This window comes from Oncorhynchus kisutch, linkage group LG13 (assembly GCF_002021735.2).
Source record: "Oncorhynchus kisutch isolate 150728-3 linkage group LG13, Okis_V2, whole genome shotgun sequence".
NCBI classification, from domain to species: domain Eukaryota; kingdom Metazoa; phylum Chordata; class Actinopteri; order Salmoniformes; family Salmonidae; genus Oncorhynchus; species Oncorhynchus kisutch.
The window spans coordinates 55,918,003-55,943,904 of NC_034186.2; the positions used below are offsets into that span (position 1 = coordinate 55,918,003).

The 25,902-nt window shown below is 43.5% G+C and overlaps 1 protein-coding gene across 1 annotated transcript; it reads left to right on the plus strand.

Annotated features, from left to right (window-relative positions):
• Positions 1-263: 263 nt before the first annotated feature.
• On the plus strand, positions 264-24,994 carry LOC109901487 (R-spondin-1-like). Its single transcript, XM_020497485.2, has 5 exons — positions 264-1,016; positions 3,523-3,714; positions 10,725-10,868; positions 17,460-17,666; positions 23,601-24,994. Exons 1-5 carry the CDS (start codon positions 917-919, stop codon positions 23,864-23,866), a joined length of 909 nt encoding a protein of 302 aa, XP_020353074.1. The 5' UTR covers positions 264-916; the 3' UTR covers positions 23,867-24,994.
• The last annotated feature ends 908 nt before the right edge of the window (positions 24,995-25,902 follow it).

The following is a 25,902-nucleotide window of genomic DNA, read 5'->3' on the forward strand; positions in this document are numbered from 1 at the left end:
TCTGTCTGTCTGTCTGTCTGTCTGTCTGTCTGTCTGTCTGTCTGTCTGTGTCTTTGTTTGTCTGTCTGTCTGTGTCTTTGTCTGTCTGTCTGTCTGTGTCTTTGTCTGTCTGTCTGTCTGTCTTTGTTTGTCTGTCTGTGTCTTTGTCTGTCTGTCTCCTTATCTGTCTTTGTCTCTCTGTCTGTCTGTGTGTGTGTGTCTCTCTCTCTGTCTGTCTGTGTGTGTCTCTCTCTTCTCACCTCTCTCTTTCTCCCCAGCAGGTCCTGGCACAGACAGATGTGTTGTCACGCGTAGGAGTCCAGAACCTTTCTCCAGCTTCTATAAGCAGCCCCACTCCTCTCCCTCCCCCCACACCTCCTCAGAGCATCTTTAATAAGACACATGCTCCGGGGCTCAGGCTCTCATTCACACCAAACGCTCCTTGGCGATCCCCCAACAGGCTGCCTGCCCCACTTCTAGCCTCGCCGAGTCTTCATGGGTTGAACTGACAGGAGTGCCACACTCTCCTCTCCTCCTTTTTCCACCTCTCCTCTCCTCTCATACTCTACGCATCGCTCCTCCATTACATCGTCAACCGACCCCCCCCCCCCCCACACACACACACACACACGCACACCACCGTTATGGCTTGTGCCCCGGGAATGTTTGGATTTGCAGCCGCAGCAGCATAATCCTCTACTGAAGGGAGTTGCGGACACAGCAGCCCGTAGAGAGAGACCGTGAGAGACAGAGAGCGAGTGAGAGAGAGAGAGAGACCCAGCGGACAGAAGCAGCGGAAGGAGGGAAGCAGCAGGGAGGAGCAGCAACAGCAGCAGCGGCGGCAGAGTGATCCACCTGTCACAGAGTGGAAGGGCCCCCCCGCCTGATCTGTCTGCCTGCAGGGGGGACCCCGCGTGGCCGGTCAGCACCAGGGACTATGCAGCTGGGACTGGTGGCTCTGGCGATGGTCTTTCTCGGATCCATGGGTCACAGCGACAGCGGCCTCAAGCTCTCAAAGGGACGGAGGCAGAGACGGAGTGAGTTACCAAATCCTTTTCTCTCTTTCACTTTCTCTCTTTCTCTGGTTTCCATGCAGCCTCTGAGAGCCACAGTGGTACATTTCTTATAAACATTTAACGGCCGCAGTAAAGATTACATGTTGTTTATTTTTCTTCATCCTCATTTGTTTTGCCAAGATGGATTATGGTAGCCTCAGTTGTCTTTGAGTGACCCTCTTTTCTTCCTCTTTTTATGATGATGCCTTTCTTGGTTTATGTTGAGCTTTTATGGGCATTAAGAATGTTTATAGTCGGGTTTTAGGCGGATTCACCCTGGGTTTTACTGCTAGAGCTTCAGCACCACAGTTCTCTCCATGTCTGCCTCTGAGGCACTGAGTGGAACAACTCTCTGACACTTCAGCTCATGGCTGTTGGACCGTGTTGCGTTGTTTGGTTTTCAAGCAGTTTTATAAACACTTTTCTGACCTCATGCACCCACAAAGACAGAGCTTACTCTCAGCCTCAGTGTCTGCCCTCAGAGCGGGGTGAATCTCAGTGCAAGGCATTACCACTGGTTTTAATATAATGCCTTTTCCCTCAGAAGAGCTTTTAGAGGATACCAGCCTCTGCCCCCCCCCCCCCCCCCTACACCCCCACCTCAGAAAAACATCCAAGCAGTCAGGAGAGGTCAGAATTTTATTGAGCTTGGCTTTGGTAAATAGAGCTTGGCTTCGGCATGGCTATAGATGTCCAGAGGATAGGCTAGAGGCTAATCAGATGGGTCTTGCTCGAATTTTTATGTCTTTTCATTACACAATAAATCTGTATTTCTGATGCCCAAAGTGTGTTTTACCATACCGTACGAGTTAGCAATGACCTATGAATCATGTGTCAATAATCATGTAAGAGCGTTTTATCCCAGGTGAACAGTGTTCCCCCTTGAATTTTGAAGCGATTTTTCAAGTTTATTTTCTTTTTTTATATTTTTTTATATACTAGAGCGCCCTTTATAGAGACTGACACACAAAGTGAGATTGACACGGCACGGAACCTTCAGTTGGTTTAACCCACAGACTATGTTACCCACTGCTGTTGGCTGGCAGGTAGATAATCATGTGGTTGAAGTGTATGATTTAGGGTAACTCATCTTGTAGGAGTTAGTTTCAGGGAAACAGGTGCTCCAAATTTGCCACGCGCAACAGCCTTTATATGTTAGGTCCAAAGCTGTTTATAGATTAGAAATGAGAAATGGACATATCTGCATTGAATTTACAGAACATATTTTCATCACATCATCTCTGTATGTTCTGTGCTCATCTGTCCTGGTTCGACAACACCTCATCCAGAGTAGTTATATGGCTACTCACGCTCTAGTACGTGACCTCTATCAGCAGGGTCAAAAAACTGTCCCAACATACATGGCATTCCATTCCCAGACAATAGTGTCACAACCTGAAAACACCCCCCTCACCTTTTGGTTAACTATTACACAGTGTGATTATTATTTGTATCATTATTAAAGTGTTAAGATTCTGTCTGTGTAATGGCTACTTTGGGTGCATCCCCATGCGAGGTTACCATGACTCAGGCATGGCGTATTTGATTTGCGGGGGGAACATTTTTAAAGCTTTTACCATCCCAACTTATCTCTGGGAGACAGGGATGGCAGATTGATTGCAGTGTGAGTGTGTATATTTAGATGCTGATACCACATAGGCCTATAAATCAACCGGGATGACCGCCATTTTGGCACCAAATGGCCCCTAGAAACAGGATGTGCATATTGACACGCTTTCTGAGCAATCATTTAAATGACTGGCTGCAGCAGAGCAGAGTGTCCGAGTTCTAGCCTTTTTGGAAGATGAGGGAATAGGGATATGAAGATGTGAAGTATGATCATGGGCTTATATGTGGATGAGAGCCAAATGCAGATGGGGTGCTTTGAGACAGAGTTTTGTTGCTCAGTAAAATTCTTAGATTGTTATATTCCGCTTCGTGGGCGGATGGTTAAAACACCAAAACATGTTCGGCTCTGTATAGAAGTGTTGGGAAGAAACGTAACGCATTTGTGCGCATTTAGCTTTTTGGCGTGCACGTTCGTGTAATTGGCAAGATCCCGATGGCTGAGTCACTTATAGTTGACCCCAGGGGGGCCCCTGCTGTGTGATGTCATGGCATGATGTGGAATCGATCATAGCGGGATGTCAGTCCCAAACACCCGGGCTTCTCCAACTAAAATCTGTTTAGGATCTCCGGCGAGCAGTTTCAAGTAAACAGTGAGAAAACTGTTCAAACAAAGATGTTTGGCATGGCCCCTGGTTAGATTAGCTGCAACATGAACTACTGCCAGGTTTATGGCTATGTGGTGCAAAAATAGACAAGGGCCATGTCCTCACTGATACTGCCAGTGTTGAATCTAGTGTTTGTAGCCAACAGATAAACACTTCTCTTTATTCACTTTGTGGTAACTGGACCTTATATGCTGGTTTTTAATGACTGTTCTCTTTATCCCTCTCCTTCTCTCTTTCCCCTCATCTTTCCACAGTTAGCACTGAGGGGCCACCATCTTGCTCAAATGGCTGTGAGCGATGTTCCGAATACAATGGCTGTATAAAATGTAAGCCTAAACTCTTCATTCTCCTGGAGCGCAACGACATCCGCCAGATAGGCGTGTGCCTCGCCTCGTGCCCACAGGGATACTTCGGCATGCGGACTCCCGATACCAACAGATGCATTCGTGAGTTTGGATTCTTGGACTTTGTTGTTCGTTTTTTAAATGCATTGTCATAAGTAGGGCGAGGAGTTTTTCGTGACTATGATGTGAACTGACCAGGAAAGCCTCAGTAAGAAGGTTTCCTATATTTGTATTGACATTTTTTCTGTGTTGGACAAAACAAACCATATTCAAGATATTCCACAGTACCACATGCATATCATCACAATGTGTCACCATAATGGTAAACACACAATGGGCACTAATGTGGTCCAGTGGTAAGTGAGGTGTAATTTCCACTTTGAACTGCTGTGCCATGTGTGGAAGGAGCTGTCTTCACTACATGACCACAGCCACAGCAATGACATGCAACACAACAACACACTCATAAAGACCAGCATCTGTCAAGCTGGAGAATGGTCTTGAACTGAGACAGGGCCTTGAACTGATGGCAGGAGAATTATTGTTCTGTTGCAGTAATGTTCAGACAGTTTAAAGGTAGACTAAGCGGTATGGCATAGATGCAGAAAGTACACAGCAAAGTCAGGCAATTTCTGCAACAACTAAGAGCGTTGAATAGTGAGGCTCAACCCCCTCTGTTTTGGTGCCCTGGCTACCATGCTGTGAACAGTGTGAAGCGAACCCGTGCACATGCGCACATACTGTGTGTGACTGTGTGAGAGCGAAGTCTTGCATCTCACTCATCTCAATATCTGTGGTGCTGCTCGTGGTAACGTCATTTTGCCGAGTCTACCTTTAAAGACCAACTGAACCAAAAAATGACCTTCTAGTGTGAAAATTGACTGTAAGTCATGGAGTTAAGGCGTATTTGCCATTGTAAATCTGGTTTGACTTTTGGATATCCCTATCAGTAAATTACACAATATACACTACCGGTCAAAAGTTTTAGAACATCTACTCACTCAAAGGTTTTTCTTTATTTTTACTATTTTCTACAGTGTAGAATAATAGTGAAGACATCAAAACTATGAAATAACACATATGGAATCATGCATTAGCCACAAATGTGTTAAACAAATCAAAATATATTTTATATTTGAGATTCTTCAAATTGCCACCCTTTTCCTTGATGCCAGCTTTGCACACTCTTGGCATTCTCTCAACCAGCTTCACCTGGAATGATTTTATTGAAGGAGTTCCCACAAATGCTGAGTACTTGTTGGCTGCCTTTCCTTCAATCTGCGTTCCGACTCATCCCAAACCATCTCAATTTGGTTGAGGTCGGGGGATTGTGGAGGCCAGGTCATCTGATGCAGCACTCCATCATTCTCCTTCTTGGTAAAATAGCTCTTACACAGCCTGGAGGTGTGTTGGGTCATTGTCCTGTTGAACATTAATGATAGTCCCACTAAGCCCAAACCAGATGGGATGGCATATTGCTGTAGAATGCCTTGAATTCTAAATAAGTCACAGACAGTGTCACCAACAAAGCACCCACACACCATAACACCTCCTCCTCCATGCCTTACATTGGGAAATACACATGCAGAGATCATCTGTTCACCCACACCTCGTCTCACAAAGACACGGCAGTTGGAACCAAACATTTCCAATTTGGCCTCCAGACCAAAGGACAGATTTCCACCGGTCTAATGTCCATTGCTCGTGTTTCTTGGCCCAAGCAAGTCTCGTCTTCTTATTGGTGTCCTTTAGTAGTGGTTTATTTGCAGCAATTCGACCATGAAGGCCTGATTCACACAGTCTCCTCTGAACAGTTGATGTTGACATGTGTCTGTTACTTCAACTCTGTGAAGTATTTATTTGGGCTGCAATTTCTGAGGCTGGTAACTCTAATGAACTTATCCTCTGCAGCAGAGGTATCTCTGGGTTTTCCATTCCTGTGGCGGTCCTCATGAGAGCCAGTTTCATCATAGCGCTTGATGGTTTTTGAGACTGCACTTGAAGAAACGTTCAAAGTTCTTGAAATGTTCCGTATTGATTGACCTTCATGTCTTAAAGTAATGATGAGCTGTCGTTTCTCTCTGCTTATTTGAGCTGTTCTTGCCATAATAAAGTATTTTACCAAATAGGGCTATCTTCTGTATACCCCCTCCCAAACCATGTCACAACACAACTGATTGTGTCAAACGCATTAAGAAGGAAAGAAATTCCACAAATTAAGGCACACCTGTTATTTGAAATGCATTACAGGTGATTAACTCATGAAGCTGGTTGAGAGAATGCCAAGAGTGTGCAAAGCTGTTAGCCACCCTTTGCCTTGATATTTGAAGGATCTCAAATATAAAATATATTTTGCTTTGTTTAACACTGTTTTGGTTGCTACATGATTCCATATGTGTTATTTGATAGTTTTGATGGCTTCACTATTATTCTACAATGTTCTTAAACGTTTGACCGGTAGTGTACATGGGACAATATTTGAACATTTCAATAGCTCCAAATATCAATAACTTAAAAACCATTAAACTGATTATAAATTGTAGAAATTCATATTGAAAGCATTTAATGAGAACTTAAACATGACATTTACATTGTGTAATTTATTGATGATCCCTAATTAGCCCGTGACATAGGCTATCCAGTCAAACCACTTTTTCAACGGTCGCACACCAGCCGGCTGAAGCTAATTGGCGAAAAAAGTTGGCTAGCACTAGCTAGCTTAGGCTAATTCCAGACACAATACCTGGTTAGACTGTTTCAAGTTATCTAGAAGAGTGAGTGACTGTAACTGTGTACTGTTTTGGCAGAGTAAATGTACTAACACTTCGCACATGCAAACCACACCCACAAGACAACTCTCATTTGGATTCAGTCTAGGCAGCTGCATTTCTTAATGAGCAAGCAAAAATACAGAGAACAAATCAGTAGGTCCATCCCTCCTTTATTAAGGGGTGTGGGTTGAAATAGGGTGGAATAGGGTTGGTATACATGTTCATGTTTACAAAACTCCTCCATGTTGGTTCTGGTGGAGCGTATACCTTTTTTCTGAACCAGAGGTGCCAAGGGCCCCGGCTCGTGGTCTGTTTTCTCTTACTTGTGGGTGGAAAACAGGAATGGAAGAAGCTCAAAAGAAAAAAATTCTAATGCACTGTTGTTTGTCTGTTTTTTCAAGGATGTATTTTTTTCCTTTTTTTTTTGTCTCGCGAGCCAGGGGTTCATGCCAGTTCACAGTCCCTATTCATTGAGTTTTACCATTTATGTATCAAAACATTCATCTTTTAAAAGTAAATTTATATTTTCTGGACACAACTGAATTATTCATTTGGCAAGTTCCCTTGTGAATCATACATCTAAACTTGCCTCTTCAAAGGTAAATTATATCTACTTCTTATTTTTTAGGAAAGTATGCATGATGATAGGTTATTAGAGAGCAAGGCAGCTTGTAGTCATTATATTTTGTTACAGGAAGAACACGCAGGTTGTTTTGGTGTATGCAAGTTGTTTTGTTAGATAGGTTGTTGCAAAATCATCTATTGGCAGATGTCTGTAATGTTTTGTTTTTTTCTATTACAAACAAACTTCCTAACAGGTAAACTCATGAGTCATAAGGTACATGTCTTTTGAAAAAAGTCATGTTCATTAGTCACCAAACTGAAGAAATCTGACTGAAAATGGGAGGGAATAACTGTCCAAATAAGAAACACCCATTTTAGTTTTCTTTTGGGGGGTAAATTTCGTGGTATCCAATTGTTAGTAGTTACTATCTTGTCTCATCGCTACAACTCCCGTACGGGCTCGGGAGAGACTAAGGTTGAAAGCCATGCATCCTCTGAAACACAACCCAACCAGGCTGCACTGCTTCTTAACACAGTGTGCATCCAACCCGGATGCCAGCCGCACCAATGTGTCAGAGGAAGCACTGTGCACCTGGCGACCTGGTTAGTGTGAACTGTGCCCAGCCCGCCACAGGAGTTGCTGGTGCGCAAGGATATCCCTACCGGCCAAGCCCTCCCTAACCCAGACGATGCTAGGCCAATTGTGCATCACCACACGGACCTCCCGGTTGGCCTGCTGCGACAGAGCCTGGGCACGAACCCAGAGTCTCTGGTGGCACAGCGCCACCCTATACCACTGCGCCACCCAGGAGGCCCCCATTTTAGTTTTCTGATGCAAAACCATTTAAAATGTGAACATGACCAAGATTTGATAGTAGTCTCGAAAACAGGTATGCCTTGTTAAAAGTGAATTTGGGGATATTCTTTCCTTCTTAATGCATTTGAGCCAATCAGTTGTGTTGTGACAAAGTAGGGGGGTATACAGAAGATAGCCCTATTTGGTAAAAGACCAAGTCCATATTCTGGCAAGAACAGTTCAAATAAGCAAAGAGAAACAACAGTATATCATTACTTTAAAATATGATGGTCTGTCAATACGGAACATTTCCAGAACTTTGAACGTTTCTTCACGTGCAGTTGCAAAAACCATCAAGCGCTATGATGAAACTGGCTCTCATGAGAGCCGCCACAGGAAAGGAAGACCCAGAGTAACCTCTGCAGCAGAGGATAAGTTCATTAGAGATACCAGCCTCAGATTGCTGCCCAAATATATACTTCACAGAGTTCAAGTAACAGATACATCCGAACATCAACTGTTCAGAGGACACTGTGTGAATCGGGCCTTCATGGTCGAATTGCTGCAAAGAAACCACTACTAACGGACACCATTGGAAAGAAAATACTTGCTTGGGCCAAGAAACACGAGAAATGGATATTAGACCGGAGATAATCTGTCCTTTGGTCTGATGAGTCCAAATTTGAGATATTTGTTTCCATCTGCCGTGTCTTTGTGAGACACAGAGTAGGTGAACGAATGATCTCTGCATGTGTGGTTCCCACCGTGAAGCATGGAGGAGGTGTGATGGTTTGGGGGTGCTTTGCTGGTGACACTGTTGATTTATTTAGAATTCAAGGCACACTTAACTAGCTTGGCTACCACAGCATTCTGCAGCGATATGCCAGCCTATCTGGTTTGCGCTTAGTGGGACTATCATTTGTTTTTCAACAGGACAATGACCCAACACACCTCCAAGTTGTGTAAGGGCTATTTGACCAAGAAGGAGAGTGATGGAGTGCTGCATCAGATGACCTGGCCTCTACTTTGAAGATTCTCAAATATAAAATATGTTTTGATTTGTTTGATACTTTTTTGCTTACTATATGATACCATATGTGTTATTTCATAGTTTTGATGTCTTCACTATTATTATACAATGTAGAAAATAGTAAAATAAAGAAAAACCCTGGAATGACTAGGTATGTCCAAACTTTTGACTGGTACTGTACATACTGAGGCATAAGAAGCACTAATTGCTTTATTTTGAACAGTGTTTGCCTCCTCTTTAACCCTAGTATTTTATAGACCTGATATTGAGAGGAAGATGAGATAGCATACAGATTTACACAGCTCCTCCTGGAGGAGTTGTAACTGTCCAGATGCCTTCGCAGCAGGGAAGCTTATTGTCAATCAGCAGAAGAAGTTTCAGGTTGGAATAAGTGGGGCTGGTATGTGTGATACTCCTCATTCCAGCAAAATGGGCCGAAATAGGGGCCTGTTCAATAAAACAATAGTTATTACCCCACATTGCGTTGTTTATACATGTAGCTACCTGAAATCACAAAACAAGATGCATAATGAGGTACCTCAGTGTAACTTTGTAATATAGTGCAACATTGAGCGTACTCTGCTTCAAGACATGTATTTGCAATAGCCTGACAAACATTTGTATATGTACTGTATGTGAACATTAACACAGGGCAATAACCTCCGAGCATGTATGTCTGCTAGGTACTCAGGAAGCAGGTTTGGGAAAATAGTCAAATTTGGAATAAAACAACAAACGTTCTGGCTCACTCTAATCCCCACATTTTTGTTAATGTTTTACTGTCACTTGAAATTAACTTAACCTTAGTCGTTATTGTTTCAATGTTGTCCACTGAATCCCGAAAGCCCGCTGTGCATGCTGGTTAGTCTCCTCCACCTCCTTCTCAAGCCTCTCCGTGGCTAACCTGCTGTTATTATCCAGTCAGCCCCATCCATTTAGGACATATCGAAATCCCCAAGATGTCTTGTTAGCCACATTTGTTTTACTTTTACAAATGTAGACCTAATGTATTTTCTCCAAACATCACTAAAGTCAAATTTAGCTGTCTAGAGCCTAAAGTAATAATTGAGGTTAGGGCATTAAAATCCCAACGAGGATTCTTCCCTTTAGCTCGTTTCGAACTCCTGGCAAGACTCCAGCCGACTAGACATTCTTTACTTTAGTTGTTTATGGGAAAGGTGTCTAGTGTTTTGTGACTGGATATTCCAATCCAGAGATGTAAGGATTACATCTGTGACCTTCGCTTAGCGTGCCTCTGTTTCTACACTCTGATTTTGGCAGAGAAAATGTTATTATTTCAGAATAAGATAATGATGGTAATGAAAAAGGTGGGCTAGGAGAAGGGTTGGGATGAGAAAGGGTTGCTCTTGGTAGTCCTCTAAGGTGTCTGTTTTTCATTCTCCCGGGCCCATAATTACCCTCAATTTAAAGTAGTTGTTTGTTTGACTGGAGAAGCTGAGTTTAACGAGGCAAAGGTGCGTGGAGACCTCTGGAAATCCATTGACGTGCTCTCTACTCTTGGCCAGTACCCGGCCACCCGGTTTCCAAAAAATATAGCCATGGTATGCATATGCTTTTCAGACATTGGTGTTATTCATGCAGAATCCCCCCAAAGAGTCTCTCCCCATTGTTTTATCACTAATAAATCTCTCATAGGATATATAAATCAGGCTACATTCTTGTCCTCCCCCAAGGAGAAGAGGATCCTTTCGTGCAGCAGAAAGGCTTCACATTTTTAAACATACTTTGCTGTTTTTGTATAGTAATACTGCATTATTCTGTATTAACACGGAAGCTTGAAGCCAGAACAATGAACAGTGATGTGTTATGCTGTCAGTTAATGCAACGTGTACATGTATACTATGTTAACACAATGAATATGAACTCAACTAAGTGCGCTTTAATTTTCTCATTCTCTCCTCTCTTTGACTCTCCCCCCCTTTCCTTTCAGAATGTAAAATAGAGAATTGTGAGGAGTGTTTCAATCGAAATTTTTGCACAAAATGTAAGGAGGGCTTATATTCACACAGAGGGCGATGCTACCCCAGCTGCCCTGAAGGCCTCAGCACCACAAACGGGACCATGGAGTGTGTAGGTGAGTGACCTCTGACCTCTCTTCCTTTCACAGCTTCACTCACAGCTGACACTGAACTGGATTATGAACTATGCGTTTAAGGGCATGTTGCCTTTTGGCACATATTAGCTTTTGAATAAGATGGCTAAAATGTTAGTTCACAATCTCAATGGCTCAGAGAATATTACTGTAAGTCCCACACTACCCATACCTTGAGTATTAAGCATATTTGACTCATTTTCAATTTTTATTTAACCTTTATTTAACTAGGCAAGTCAGTTAAGAACAAATTCTTATTTTCAAGACGGCCTAGGAACAGTGGATTAACTGCCTTGTTCAGATTTGTACCTTGTCAGCTCAGGGATTCGAACTTGCAACCTTTCGGTTACTAGCCCAACGCTCTAACCACTAGGCTACCCTGTGTTGAGAGCCTTTCACAAAGTCTTAAATGTTTCTCAGGTGCATATTTGACCCCATAATGTACCCCGTTCACCCTAACCCATCACACATGGTATACTAAATACCCTTCAGCTATCAGCAGCCAAGTATGTTCTGCCTGTCGGATGAATATCGCCTGCCATATGAGAGTTCAGTTCAAGACTTCATTGACATGGAGAAGCTGTGTGCTGTTCAGCTCTCGTCCTCTGTTCTTTTTCTTCTTTCTCTTTCTGCTGTTTCTCAATCACCAGCGAGCGCGCTGAACTTCGAAGGGAGGCCTGCTGGATGATAAGGAAATTTTATTGATTTCTTTCAAAATTATTTCTGTCACAAGTAAGCAAATAGAGCACTAATGACATTACTCTGCAAGGCTAGTGCTAGCTGGATGCCCCAGGCCACTTGACTCTTCAGAGAGGAGCTCTCAACCCCCAGGGTGACATTCTGGCATTGCCCCTGCTCCCTTACCTTCCAAAAAGTGCTCAATCCAGCTGCTCTTGTCATATATTCTCTAATTTCCCTGCCATTGTTTTTGGCAGTATGAAGTTTGCTTGCTTCACCCCCTCCCACACCCCAGCCTTTCACAAAAAAGTCAAAATATTTTCCTAGAAAAGGTAGAAATTAATTTAAGCTTAACCAGCACTTCCAGAGATGCAACCTCTCTTATCGTCACTCAGTGCCTGGGCTTACCTCCACTGTACCCGCACCCCACCATACCCCTGTCTGCACATTATGCCCTGAATCTATTCTACCACGCCCAGAAATCTGCTCCTTTTATTCTCTGTGCCCAACGCACTAGATGACCAGTTTTGATAGCCTTTAGCCGTACCCTCATCCTACTCATCCTCTGTTCCTTGGGTGATGTGGAGGTTAACCCAGGCTTTCCATGTCCCCAGTCACTCTCATTTGTTGACATCTGTAATTGAAAAGCCTTGGTTTAATGCATGTCAACATCAGATGCCTCCTCCCTAAGTTCGTTTTACTCACTGCTTTAGCACACTCCGCCAACCCTGATGTCCTTGCTGTGTCTGAATCCTGGCTTAGGAAGGCCACCAAAAATTCTGAGATTTCCATACCCAACTACAACATTTTCCGTCAAGATAGAACTGCCAAAGGAGGAGGAGTTGCAATCTACTGCAGAGATGGCCTGCAAAGTTCTGTCATACTTTCCAGGTCTATGCCCAAACAGTTTGGACTTTAATTTTAAAAACGAATCTCTCCAGAAATAAGTCTCTCACTGTTGCCGTCAGTTATAGAACCCCCTCAGCTCCCAGCTGTGCCCTGGACACCATATGTGAATTCATTGCCCCTGTCGTGTATTTGGCTATGCCGGATTAAGTAATATGACGTGCTATTCTATAAAATAATTTCTCCGTAATTACTATTACCTGATTGAGCTAATCATGTAAATGTAATTAACTAGAGAGTCGGGCACCACAAAATAATATTTATAGAGCTGTTATCTTCCGAATAAACTCTTCAAGACGTTGTAATATTTTACATCAATAGTAGTCAACATTAATCGTCACCTTAATTCAGTCTCATCTGAAAGTTGATCATTCTTAGTTATCTGCACGAACCCTGGCTAACAAGTTGAATCAGCAATACAAAAGTGGGTTTAATTGTTTATTTACTAAGTACCTAACTAATCACACAGAATTACACATATTTAAACCATAACTTGATTACAAATGACATCATAAAGGAAAACGTCCCTAGCGGGCGGAACAGATATGACCGCTGGTTACACAAAAGAAAAGGGCTGGGCTTGAGTGAAAGAGCAGGAAGACTGAGGGACATAGGGAGAAGCTGTGCTATCGTAAATACAGTATCTTATGCATTCTAAATTACTGCCCATTTGGAAAAGGAAAATGCAATAATTATTTACTCTGAGCTGCGCTTTGGTAGGTTGGTGGTAGATGGAAGGCCGTGTTGCCAAACCGAGTCCTTTGAAGAATGTCTGCTTGTCAATTGGATACGTTGTAATAATGTCGTTGGGTGATAGATGGGATACTCTGTCTGTTCCTTCCTAACCCTCGTTGCATCTGCTGTTGCTGACTCAACGGCTAGGAGGTATCACTTCTGTAGTGAATAAGAGTTCATACCATTCGCAACCAAAGCTCACGCTGATGTTGGCTTCGTTCTGTAGATATTATCTGAACCATTCTGACATAGGACCGTCGTCTTACATCCTCGGAAAAGGAAGTTATATTGTCGTCAAGGGCTTATATAGGAAGGGAGAGGATGGCGCGTTTGAAAAGTTTTATAGCCCATGTCCCTTCACAGGGGCGGGCCACTGATTGAGCAGCACTATCTTATGATAATCCAAATCTCACATTTTAGAAGCTAAAATCACATTTCATCCCATCACAAATAATTTCATATTCAAACATTTAAATTGAATTTTACCAGAATACAGTTCATTTCCCCCCACCTACTGATGTTCCCAGAATCTCTATGTTAACCAAGGTTTTTGCAAATGTAACATCAGTAGGGTAGAGAGAGGAAAAAGGGGGGAAGAAGTATTTATGACTGTCATAAACCTACCCCCCAGGCCAACGTCATGACACCCCTCATTTATCTTCAGAGTACGTTCTGTTAGGTGACCTAAACTGGGATATGCTTAACACCCCGGCAGTCCTACAATCTAAGCTCGATGCCCTCCATCTCACACAAATCATCAAGTAACCCACCAGGTACAACCCTAAATCCGTAAACATGGTTACCCTCATAGATATCATCCTGACCAACATGCCCTCCAAATACACCTCTGCTGTTTTCAATCAGGATCTCAGCGATCACTGCCTCATTGCCTGCATCTGCTATGGGTCCGCGGTCAAACGACCAACCCTCATCACTGTCAAACGCTCCCTAAAACACTTCTGCGAGCAGGCCTTTCTAATCGACCTGGCCTGGGTATCCTGGAAGGATATTGACCTGATCCCGTCAGTCGAGGATGTCTGGTCATTCTTTAAAAGTAATTACCTCACCATCTTAAATAAGAATGCCCATTTCAAAAAATGTAGAACAAAGAACAGATATTGCCCTTGGTTCACTCCAGACCTGACTGCCCTTGACCAGCACAAAAACATCCTGTGGCAGAATGCAATTGCATCGAATAGTCCCCGCGATATGCAACTGTTCAGGGAAGTCAGGAACCAATACACTCAGTCAGCTAGCTTTTTCAAACAGATATTTGCATCCTGTAGCTCTGACTCAAAAAGGTTTTGGGACACTGTAAAGTCCATGGAGAACAAGAGCACCTCCTCCCAGCTGCCCACTGCTCTGAGGCTAGGTAACACGGTCACCACCGATAAATCCATGATAATCGAAAATCTCAATAATCATTTCTCTACGGCTGGCCATGCTTTCCTCCTGGCTACGCCAACCCCAGCCAACAGCTCTGCACCCCCCCCCCCCCAGATGTTCTGAAAGAGCTGCAAAACCTGGACCCATACAAATCAGCTGTGCTGGACAATCTGGACCTCTCTTTCTAAAAGTATCCGCCGCCATTGTTGCAACCCCTATTAACAGTCTGTAAACCTCTCTTTCGTATCGTCCGAGATTCCTAAAGATTGATCCCCCTCTTCAAAGGGAGAGACACTCTAGACCCAAACTGTTATAGACCTATATCCATCCTGCCCTGCCTCTCTAAAGTCTTCAAAAGCCAAGTTAATAAACAGATCACTGACCATTTCGAATCGCACCGTACCTTCTCCGCTGTGCAATCCGGTTTCTGAGCTGATCACGGGTGCACCTCAGCCACGCTCAAGGTACTAAATTATATCATAACCACCATCGATAAAAAAACAGTACTGTGCAGCCGTCTTCATCAACCTGACCAAGGCTTTCAACTCTGTCAATCACAGTATTCTCATCGGCAGACTCAATAGCCTTGGTTTCTCAAATGACTGCCTCGCCTTGTTCACCAACTACTTTGCAGATAGAGTTCAGTGTGTCAAATCGGAAGACCTGTTGTCCGGGCCTCTGGCAGTCTCTATGGGGGTGCCACAGGATTCAATTCTCAGGCCGACTCTTTTCTCTGTATATATCAATGATGACGCTCTTGCTGCTGGTGATTACCTGATCCACCTCTACGCAGACCATTCCACCATTCTGTATACATCTGGCCCTTCTTTAGACACTGTGTTAACTAACCTCCAAACGAGCTTCAATGCCATACAACTCTCCTTCCGTGGCCTCCAACTGCTCTTAAACGCTAGTAAAACCAAATGCATGCTTTTCAACCGTTCGCTGCCCGCACCCGCCCGCCCGACTAGCATCACATCCCTGGATGGTTCTGACCTAGAATATGTGGATAACTACAAATACCTAGGTGTCTGGCTAGACTGTAAACTCTCCTTCCAGACTCATATTAAACATCTCCAATCCAAAATCAAATCTAGAATCGGCTTTCTATTTCACAACAAAGCCTCCTTCACTCATGCCGCCAAACTTACCCTAGTAAAACGGACTATCCTACCGATCCTCGACTTCGGCGATGTCATCTACAAAATAGCTTCCAATACTCTACTCATCAAACTGGATGCAGTCTATCACAGTGCCATCCATTTTGTTACCAAAGCCCCTTATACCACCCACCACTGCGACCTGTATGCTCTAGTCGGCTGGCCCTCGCTACATATTCGTCGCCAGACCCACTGGCTCCAGGTCATCTATAAGTCTATGCTAGGTAAAGCTCTGCCTTATCTCAGGTCACTGGTCACGATAACAACACCCAACCGTAGCACGCACTCCAGCAGGTATATATCTCACTGGTCATCAACAAAGCCAACAACTCCTTTGGCCTCCTTTCCTTCCAGTTCTCTGCTGCCAGTGACTGGAACAAATTGCAAAAATCGCTGAAGCTGGAGACTTATTTTTCCCTCACTAACTTTAAACATCAGCTATCTGAGCAGCTAACCGATCGCTGCAGCTGTACATAGTACATCTGTAAATAGCCCACCCAATCTACCTACCTCATCCCCATATTGTTTTTATTTACTTTCTGCTCTTTGCACACCAGTATCTCTACTTGCACATCATCATCTGCTCATTTATCACTCCAGTGTTAATCTGCTAAATCATAATTACTACTCATCAAACTGGATGCAGTCTATCACAGTGCCATCCATTTTGTTACCAAAGCCCCTTATACCACCCACCACTGCGACCTGTATGCTCTAGTCGGCTGGCCCTCGCTACATATTCGTCGCCAGACCCACTGGCTCCAGGTCATCTATAAGTCTATGCTAGGTAAAGCTCTGCCTTATCTCAGGTCACTGGTCACGATAACAACACCCAACCGTAGCACGCACTCCAGCAGGTATATATCTCACTGGTCATCAACAAAGCCAACAACTCCTTTGGCCTCCTTTCCTTCCAGTTCTCTGCTGCCAGTGACTGGAACAAATTGCAAAAATCGCTGAAGCTGGAGACTTATTTTTCCCTCACTAACTTTAAACATCAGCTATCTGAGCAGCTAACCGATCGCTGCAGCTGTACATAGTACATCTGTAAATAGCCCACCCAATCTACCTACCTCATCCCCATATTGTTTTTATTTACTTTCTGCTCTTTGCACACCAGTATCTCTACTTGCACATCATCATCTGCTCATTTATCACTCCAGTGTTAATCTGCTAAATCATAATTACTTCGCTACTATGGCCTATTTATTGCCGACCTCCTCACGCCATTTGCACACATTGTATATAGACTTTCTTTTTTTCTATTGTGTTATTGACTGTACGCTTGTTTATTCCATGTGTAACTCTGTGTTGTTGTTTGTGTCGCACTGCTTTGCTCTATCTTGGCCAGGTCGCAGTTGTAAATGAGAACTTGTTCTCAACTAGCTTACCTGGTTAAATAAAGGTGAAATAAAATAAATAAAAAAGCTCACAGCATGTCACTAGTGATAAAACAGTTGAGGTCTCTAGATAAACTGGACAGACTTGGTAACATAGAGGCTTTGGGCAAGACAAGGCCAAATTAGTGATGTCTGATTTGGGTGAGATAAGTTCCTCTGCATTATTTTCTCACTGTGAATATTTTCTCACTTTAAGACCTGTTAGACTCTAAAGCTTACTGGGTTTCACTTGGGGTTTGTTGCATATGATCTGTGTGTGCATGTAAAACTGTATTTAACTTCTGTCCTCTTTTCTATCCCACCTGTAGAATGTGAACTGGGCGAATGGAGCCCATGGGGTCCCTGTATGAAGAAGAACAAGACGTGTGGCTTTAAGAAAGGCACACAGACCAGAATGCAAGAGCTTCTTCATGCCTCCAGCACTGACACAGTCTCTGTGTCATCCCCCCGGCCATGTGCTCCACAGACTGAGAGACAGAAGTGCACAGTGCAGAAGACACCATGTGGAAAAGGAGGTGAGGACTAACACATACCTACAGTAGGAGAGTGGCAACGAGAGGAAATAGAGTGAAACAGATCATTAATATATGGATGGATAAAAGACAGGAATGAGACAGTAGATGAAAGATGACAAAACAACACAACTACAAAGTCAATAATATTGTGATTAGCACCTTTTTCTGATGAAGTCATAAACTCCCTGCTCTAACCCCATGTATGACCATGACCTGGAACGTCAGAAGTGTTGGTTCAGTAAGGACACTGAGCCTCTGACTGGGAACCATGTAAACAAACACTCCTAAAGAGCCAAACAGGCAAGGTAGATGGGAGGGTGCCATGCAGTGCACTGTGTTGGACAATGATAAGAGCTGGAGTTGGACTTTTTGTTTTGAAGCTCAACGAGGTGTGAGGTTTACATGGCTCTGACATGTTTGCTCTAGCTCTTATCATTCATCTGCCATCTTGTTTCAGAGCTGGCTAATGTTGCTAAGCTAAAAATCTTCCCGGTGACACTCAATTTGATAACAGCTTAATCATGCTCTAATTAGTACTACTCCGTTGTTGTTCTTTGGCCCATAACACTTTTCTAGTAGTAGTTGGTTTTATAAGATGGAGTATATTCAAGTAGTCGAGAAACCAAAAGGCCTCTCCTTTTGTCAGTAAGTGTTTTTATTGTATTCTGTATTATTTTGGTACTTTTCTCCCCAATTTTGATCTTGTCTCATTGCTGCAACTTTCCAATGGGCTCGGGAGAGGCAAAGGTGAAGTCATGCGTCCTCCGGAACATGACCCGCCTAACCACGCTCCTAAACACCGCCAGCTTAGCCCGGAAGCCAGCAGCACCAATATGTCAGAGGAAACACCGTTCAACTGGCGACCGGGGTCAGCCTGCAGGCACCCGGCCCTCCACAAGGAGTCGATAGTGTGTGATGAGTCAAGTAAACCACCCCCCCCCCCCCCCCCCCCCCGGCCAAATCCTTCCCTAACTCGGACGACGCTGGGCTAATTGTGTGCTCTCCTATGGGACTCCCAGCCATAGCCAGTTGTGGCACAGACCAGGAATGAACCCGGGTCTGTAGTAACGCCTCTAGCACCGCTGCGCCACTCGGGAGGCCCGGTCAGTAAGTTTCAATGAACTCTGCCTTATAAAATAAAACGGACCAGTCAAAACTTTATTGACCAGCATGGCTGGGATGCTTAGCCTTGTGATCGACCCAATAAAAAGGTAGAGAAAGGTTTGGAGTGGATTTGTAAATGTTGATTTGAAGCGAAAGGAGTTGTTTTGTAGGGCTTGGATCGGCTGACAGCGGTGGGCCCATTTGGCCACTGTTTCTATCTCCTACTTTTCCCACTGTAATTCCTGGTTTTAATCCATGTGAATATTTTATTTGGCAGCTAATTAATGTACATGTTGAATCAAAGTTGGAAGCTTCCATTTCTTTACAAGGACTTAGTGTGCAGTAAACAAGCAATATTCACACACTTTATGAGCGGGTGGTACACTTATTGGATTTCAGGGCTGCTACTATTTTGAATAACAGCTTTCAACAAACGTCAGTTTACCCATTGTAAAGAATCAATGAAGAATCATGTCAGTTAAGCAATATGTAACAGATGGAATATGTAAAAATGCACACAGAAACAACATTATACAACATTAGATGTAGAAATCCTTAGAGGGAGGATATATACGAGCTCTTGCTTGTAATTCTTCAGGGAGGAGTGGGCTTGCTTCACACTGGACAGGACCAGGACAGCACTGTTTGAGAAATTAGAGGCAAATTTACACTGCATGACAACTGCATCCTGGAAATAATTTCCGTCATGGATTGAGAAGAATAATTAACAGTGAAATATTATAAACTACCACATAAATGTGTAGTGTCGAATGCCAAATTTCTAAACTTAGCGAGTGGTGTTGTGAAAGGAAGGAAAATGAGGGAAAGGGATGCCGTGTTGGAACAACAGACTGTGGCGTGTCAGGACTCAGGAGTCTGAGACGTATGATTGAGACGTATGATGTGACTCCAGTTGTGAAATGTTGACAGCTTGACATTGAGAGATGATAAGCATTAGCTTCAACTTGTTTTGCTTATTCTGGTGTCAGAATACACTGTTGTGAAAATGAGTAAGGATCTCCTGTCAAGGCGCATAACAAATAAATGTTGTTCTCGTGTGAATTCATTCATAGGCGATGGGTATCATGACCTTGACTGAGCCCTTTTTCATGTGCTTAAAAAAACTTGCCATGTGCTAAATTAGCGAGGTCGCGAATCCATCTGCAAGACTTGGCCGACGGGGCCGCTGTAAAAAAACACAGGGGGCAGTGCTTGTATAACACCAGTGATTTACTGGTCTGCAGATCTCACGCTTTGTGTCGATTTTGCCAAGCTCTCCCCTTTTTCTTCTTGCACATTTTTTTTTTTACAAATGGGCCCTCACGAAAACAGAATTTGCTAAATGCGTGATTGCCTTTGTCAGGCCATAGTTGTTTAGCTTGGATGGAGTGGAGTTTCAATCATAGCTGTCATAAATTGATGGAGTCCCCCTCGGTCCATTAGTGGGCTTGTCACGGGTCTAATTAAGTCCTTACACAGTGAGAGAATCAACCCAGGTCCTGCTGTACACACTCACACAAACGGCCCTTACTGTAACTCCCCAGGTTCACTGACTATAGCACATTACTCTAAACAGAAACAAATGTCTTCCAAATTCAAATGGTCTCCATTTTGTTTTCATTAGCGGGAGAAATGAATCTCCCAGAAATTGTTTATTTACTCAAGGCAGGCAACACATGCATACTTTACAAAGCTAGTAATCAAGTCTTGTCAACACTCCTCTAAGAAATGTGACACAGCCCCCAATGTCAGGAGCCAACTGGCCAATAGGGCCCTACAGTGACAGATGCTTTAATGACTTTGGCCCCGCATGTCTCAAGAAAAGTAACATCAACTACTTCTAGTTAGTGGACTACTGTATTGGGTCTGCCTCTGCCTGTTTTCTACCGAACAAAGGGAAAGAAACTGCACACCTGTGCTCCTGCCAGGTCCTTGTTAAATAAATGATAGGAATGCTTATTGAAACTCATTTAGTTTCAGGGTTCTCTTTATTCAAAATATGCGCCATTAAATACGTAAGTGTTTGCAGGTCTACTGCCAAATAGAGATTTTCATTGGTTTATACTGAGATGGAGCATATTTGAGTAATATCAAGGCTTTTTGTCTTTGCGTACTTTCAAATACATTCAAATAACAAACAAATTACTTAGAAAACAAGCTAAAAAAGCACGTGGTGCAGAATGGAGAAAATAGTCCATATTGGCCATATACCACACACCCTCATGCCTTATTGCTTAATTATATAACTGTTGTTCTAGCCCTAAATGCTCATTGGCTGACAGTCATGGTATATCAGACCGTATACCACGGGTATAACAAAACATGTATTTTTACTACTCTAATTACGTCGGTAGACAGTTTCTAATAGCAATAAGGCACCTCGGGGTTTGTCGTATATCGCCAATATACCACAGCTAAGGGCTGTGTCCAGGCAGTCTGCGTTGCGTCGTGCATAAGAACAACCCGTAGCCGTGGTATATTGGCCATATACCATACCCCCTCTGGCCTTATTGTTTAAATATAATATTATATTATTAAAGCAAACAAACAAGAATGCTCCATGAGCCTCCTGTTGTCAAACAGTTAGCCTTAGCGAATGCTGTCCAGCCCCCTTAGTGAGTGTTTTGAGTCTCTGTTTCTAGGGAACATGGAGACTCAACACACAAGTTCATAGCAAACATCCCTCAGCCTAACTGCCCAGTTTCCTCTCATCGTGGGAGTACTCATCAGCCCAGTATAAACAACCACTGTCTGACACCTGACACAAACATCCATTCCCGTTTATGTGCGTGAAAGGTTGTTTACACCCACGCCTGATCGAACACACGAGCAAGCCATACACACACACACACACACACACACACACAGATACACACCCACACACGCTGTCATTAGAGCTCCAACATGTTAACCTCATTGTGGCTTAGCGGTGTAGTGGCGTAGCTTAATTTACATCAACAATGTCAAGAGGATGTCAATGAGTGCTCGCATGTTGAACAATCTATAGCTGTATGTACAGGACATGAAGGACTCTTGCACTCCACTTCAACCGTGTTGATTTACTTTCATTCCTCCATTTTATCCTCTCCTGAACTGTTTGTCCATCCCGAGTTCCTGGAAAGCAACTCTTAATGGATGTTTGTATTTAGGGAGCAATTATACACTTAAACTGTGTGCCAGGTGGAAGTCCAGAACAACAGCCTACAGCGAGAGTGAGAGATAGAGGAGGGGAAGACGAGGGTGCGGGGGAGGTGGAGTGGAGAGGGAAGGCAGACGTTAAGAAAGGAGCTCACCTCGACCGGCTCCCAACTGTTTACATGAACTATTATGTTCCATCAGCCGTTGTCTCTGCGAGTGTTAAGACGTGTCCGGCTCGGAGTCACACTCCTCACAAAGGCTTGATTACTGTTTTACGGCCTGTCGTTATGGCACTGCTGTGTGTTTCCTGTCAGCCCAATGCAGCACTGTGTTGCGTCATGGTGGCATTTATGAAAGGCTCTGGATCCTGAGCTGCATATCTGGGGCTTAGTGGCAATTGGCCGGTATTTAAAGGGCCTGATAGGAAAGCTAGGAACCGGGGTATCCACACAATGCCGCCTTTTATTGATCTGTTGTGAATGTGGGCTAATGGGTTAATGTCAAGGTCTTGAAAATAAAAGAAAGCCGCACACTCTTGGAGCTCAGATGCAAAAATTGAATACCAACGTTTCGACAGCCAAGCTGTCTTCATCAGGGTATAATCACAAACACTGCGGGATGACTCGTTTATATAGTGTCAAAAGACACAGGTGTCTGTAATCATAACCAGGAGTGGCCTAATATCATTAGTTAATAATCAAATATTAAAATGTCATACAAAGAACAGCATACAAACAAATGGATAGCATACGATCATAGATTAATTTGACTATACAAGTTTGCAATGGCACTTATAAATGTAGATCCTTCAAACACCCACAAACAGGGAAATCGATCCCAATAAAAGGTGTTATTACGTGCTCCACTAAGGCAGTTATTTATCTTATAACTTGTCCTTGTGGTAAAAATTATGTAGGTAAAACAAAGCGCAAATTAAAAGTATGTATCTCAGAGCATCGTAGCACCATTAGGTGTAAAAACTTTACTTATCCAGTTGCGGCCCACTTCTTGGAGGCAGGCCACTCGATTTCGTCTCTGTGTTATATTGGCATCGAACATGTCACCCTCCCTAGGAGAGGGGGTGACCTTGATAATTTATTGTTAAAACGAGAGGCTGCCTGGATCTTTAGTTTAAAGACCCTTGGGCACCTTCGGTCTCAACGTAGACTTTGATCTTAAGCCATTCTTGTGATTATTGTGACTTTGCCATTGTAATTGTGTGTAAACTTGTATAGTCAAATTAATCTATGATCGTATGCTATCCATTTGTTTGTATGCTGTTCTTTGTATGACATTTTAATATTTGATTATTAACCAATGATATTAGGCCAATCCTGGCCATGATTACAGACACCTGTGTCTTTTGACACTATATAAACGAGTCATCCCGCAGTGTTTGTGATTATACCCTGATGAAGACAGCTTGGCTGTCGAAACGTTGGTATTACATTTTTTCATCTGAGCTCCAAGAGTGTGCGGCTTTCTCTCCGCTGGCCAGCACCTCGTCTTAAAAGGTGTGCGTTTCTTTTTCTTCTAGATCATTAATGTCAAGGTCTACCAAGCTCATTCTGATTCTACTGTACTTAAAACACACACCATCAAAGCCCTATTTATAAAAGTTGAGCCCAACTACCCTGTTATTTTGGTGTCGTCGTCATGTTATAATGCATTTCAATCTGTTTTTCTATCCAGATGGGAATAAGAATAAGGGCGAGCGACGAGACCAGCAGGGGAGGCGAGACAAAGAAAACGTCCGAGGCCATGGCCACGAGGGCAAAGAGGGTGGCAAAGAGGGTGGCAAGAAGGGTGGCAAAGAGGGAGGAAAAGAAGGAAGCAGAGAGGGGGGCAAAGAGGGAGGAAAAGGAGGAAGAGAGGGTGGCAAGGGAGGCGGCAGGAGGAAAAAGGGCCAAAACCAGGCCACCTCCGCGCCCAGCCTTACCCCTAGCACTGTAGTCTAGGCCTTACTCACGTTGGGACTTAGTGGGGACAAGGAGGGACAAAAACAAGGCGACTAGGCAACACCCACCTGCATTGGCCATTATTAAGAGACAGACAGTGGACAGAGGAGACAATATCAAACTGATGAAGAAAAGGATTAATGCTGCTATGCATTCTAGAATATGCTCTAAGAGAACTGGAGTATTGCTGCAATAAATGAGGATCAGGACTTGGACTTATCAGACTTGGAGGGAAGAGGGTGAATGTGCAATGTGGAGGGTTCCACTGTAAGCCTTGCAGTAGGGTCAACATGTTTCATTTCACCGCTCCCAGGTTTATCATGGAGTTGGCAGATGGAGATCCCTGTGGCTGAACAGTGGAAGACACTGAATATGAATATGAGAATTTCAAGATGGAGTCTTCACAATGATCAAGGATCTCTACAATCCATTAGAATCCCTGATGTGCTTTTCAAAATCTATTTTTCATTGTTGACGACTCATGTTTTGTGAATGGTAGCAAGTAGATATTTCTAAGGAGATGTTGTTGTAAGTGATATAATGAAAATGAACAGTATTAAAATTCTTTATTTTAATTATATTTTATGATTAAACAAAAGAAAGGCACTGGAACAAATGTGTGGTTTTGAAGGAAAACATATTTTAATGACATTTTTGGTTTGTAGAGTATCTACTCCAAAACAAACCAGCAACAATATAGAGAAGGTTTATACAGCTTTAGTTCAAATCCTGATCTGGTGTTAGACAAAGGTTACCCACATAATAGCTTAGTTCTTAATTTCAAATAGAATGTTTTGCTATCTTCAGCATAAAAAGTTTAGGATTGAAAACTGTGTGTTGTGTATGTGTGTTGTGAGTATGTGTGCGTGTGTCTGTGTGTGCATTCGTGCCTGTCTGTAATGTTACAGAATTTCAGCAGAATGTTTTTGTGAAGTAGTGGTCACACAAGTGTATGTATATTTGTGTGGGTACATTGTATGTGTTTCTGCACATAAGCTTAATGTGTGTGTGTACGTCTCAATCTGGTAGAATGGGACATTTTATATAAACTCAGCAAAAAAAGAAATGTCCCTTTTTCAGGACCCTGTCTTTCAAAGATAATTAGTAAAAATACAAATAACTTCACAGATCTTCATTGTAAAGGGTTTAAACACTGTTTCCCATGCTTGTTCAATGAACCATACACAATTAATGAACATGCACCTGTGGAACGGTTGTTAAGACAGTAGGCAATTAAGGTCTTAGTTATGAAAACTTAGGACACTAAAGAGGCCTTTCTACTGACTCTGAAAAACACCAAACGAAAGATGCCCAGGGTCCCAGTTAATCTGCGTGAATGTGCCTTAGGCATGCTGCAAGGAGGCATGAGGGCTGCAAGGAGGCATGAGGACTGCAAATGTGGCCAGGGCAATAAATTGCAATGTCCGTACTCTGAGACGCCTAAGCCAGCGCTACATGGTGACGGGACGGACAGCTGATTGTCCTGGCAGTAGCAGACCATGTGTAACACCACCTGCACATGATTGGTACTTCCGAACATCACACCTGCGGGACAGGTACAGGATGACAACAACTGCCCGAGTTACACCAGGGTCGCACAGTCCCTCCATTAGTGCTCAGACTGTCCGCAATAGGCTGAGAGAGGCTGGACTGAGGGCTTGTAGGCCTGTTGTAAGGCAGGTCCTCACCAGACATCACCGGCAACAACGTCGCCTATGGGCACAAACCCACCGTTGCTGTACCAGACAGGACTGGCAAAAAGTGCTCTTCTCTGACAAGTTGTGGTTTTGTCTCACCAGGGGTGATGGTCCGATTCACATTTATTGTTGAAGGAATGAGCGTTACACCGAGGCCCGCACTCTGGAGCGGGATTGATTTGGAGGGTCCATCATGGTCTTGGGCGGTGTGTCACAGCATCATCGGACTGAGCTTGTTGTCAGTGCAGGCAATCTCAACGCTGTGCGTTACAGGGAAGACATCTTCCTCCCCCATGTGGTACCCTTCCTGCAGGCTCATCTTGACATGACCCTCCAGAA

What these genes read in the sequence shown, in the direction of transcription:
- LOC109901487 (XM_020497485.2), top strand. Translation starts at nt 917, where the DNA reads ATGCAGCTGGGACTGGTGGCTCTGGCGATGGTCTTTCTCGGATCCATG. An exon ending in CGATACCAACAGATGCATTC is followed by an intron (nt 3,715 to 10,724) that starts GTGAGTTTGGAT and finishes CTTTCCTTTCAG; the next exon opens with AATGTAAAATAGAGAATTGT. An exon ending in CGGGACCATGGAGTGTGTAG is followed by an intron (nt 10,869 to 17,459) that starts GTGAGTGACCTC and finishes TCCCACCTGTAG; the next exon opens with AATGTGAACTGGGCGAATGG.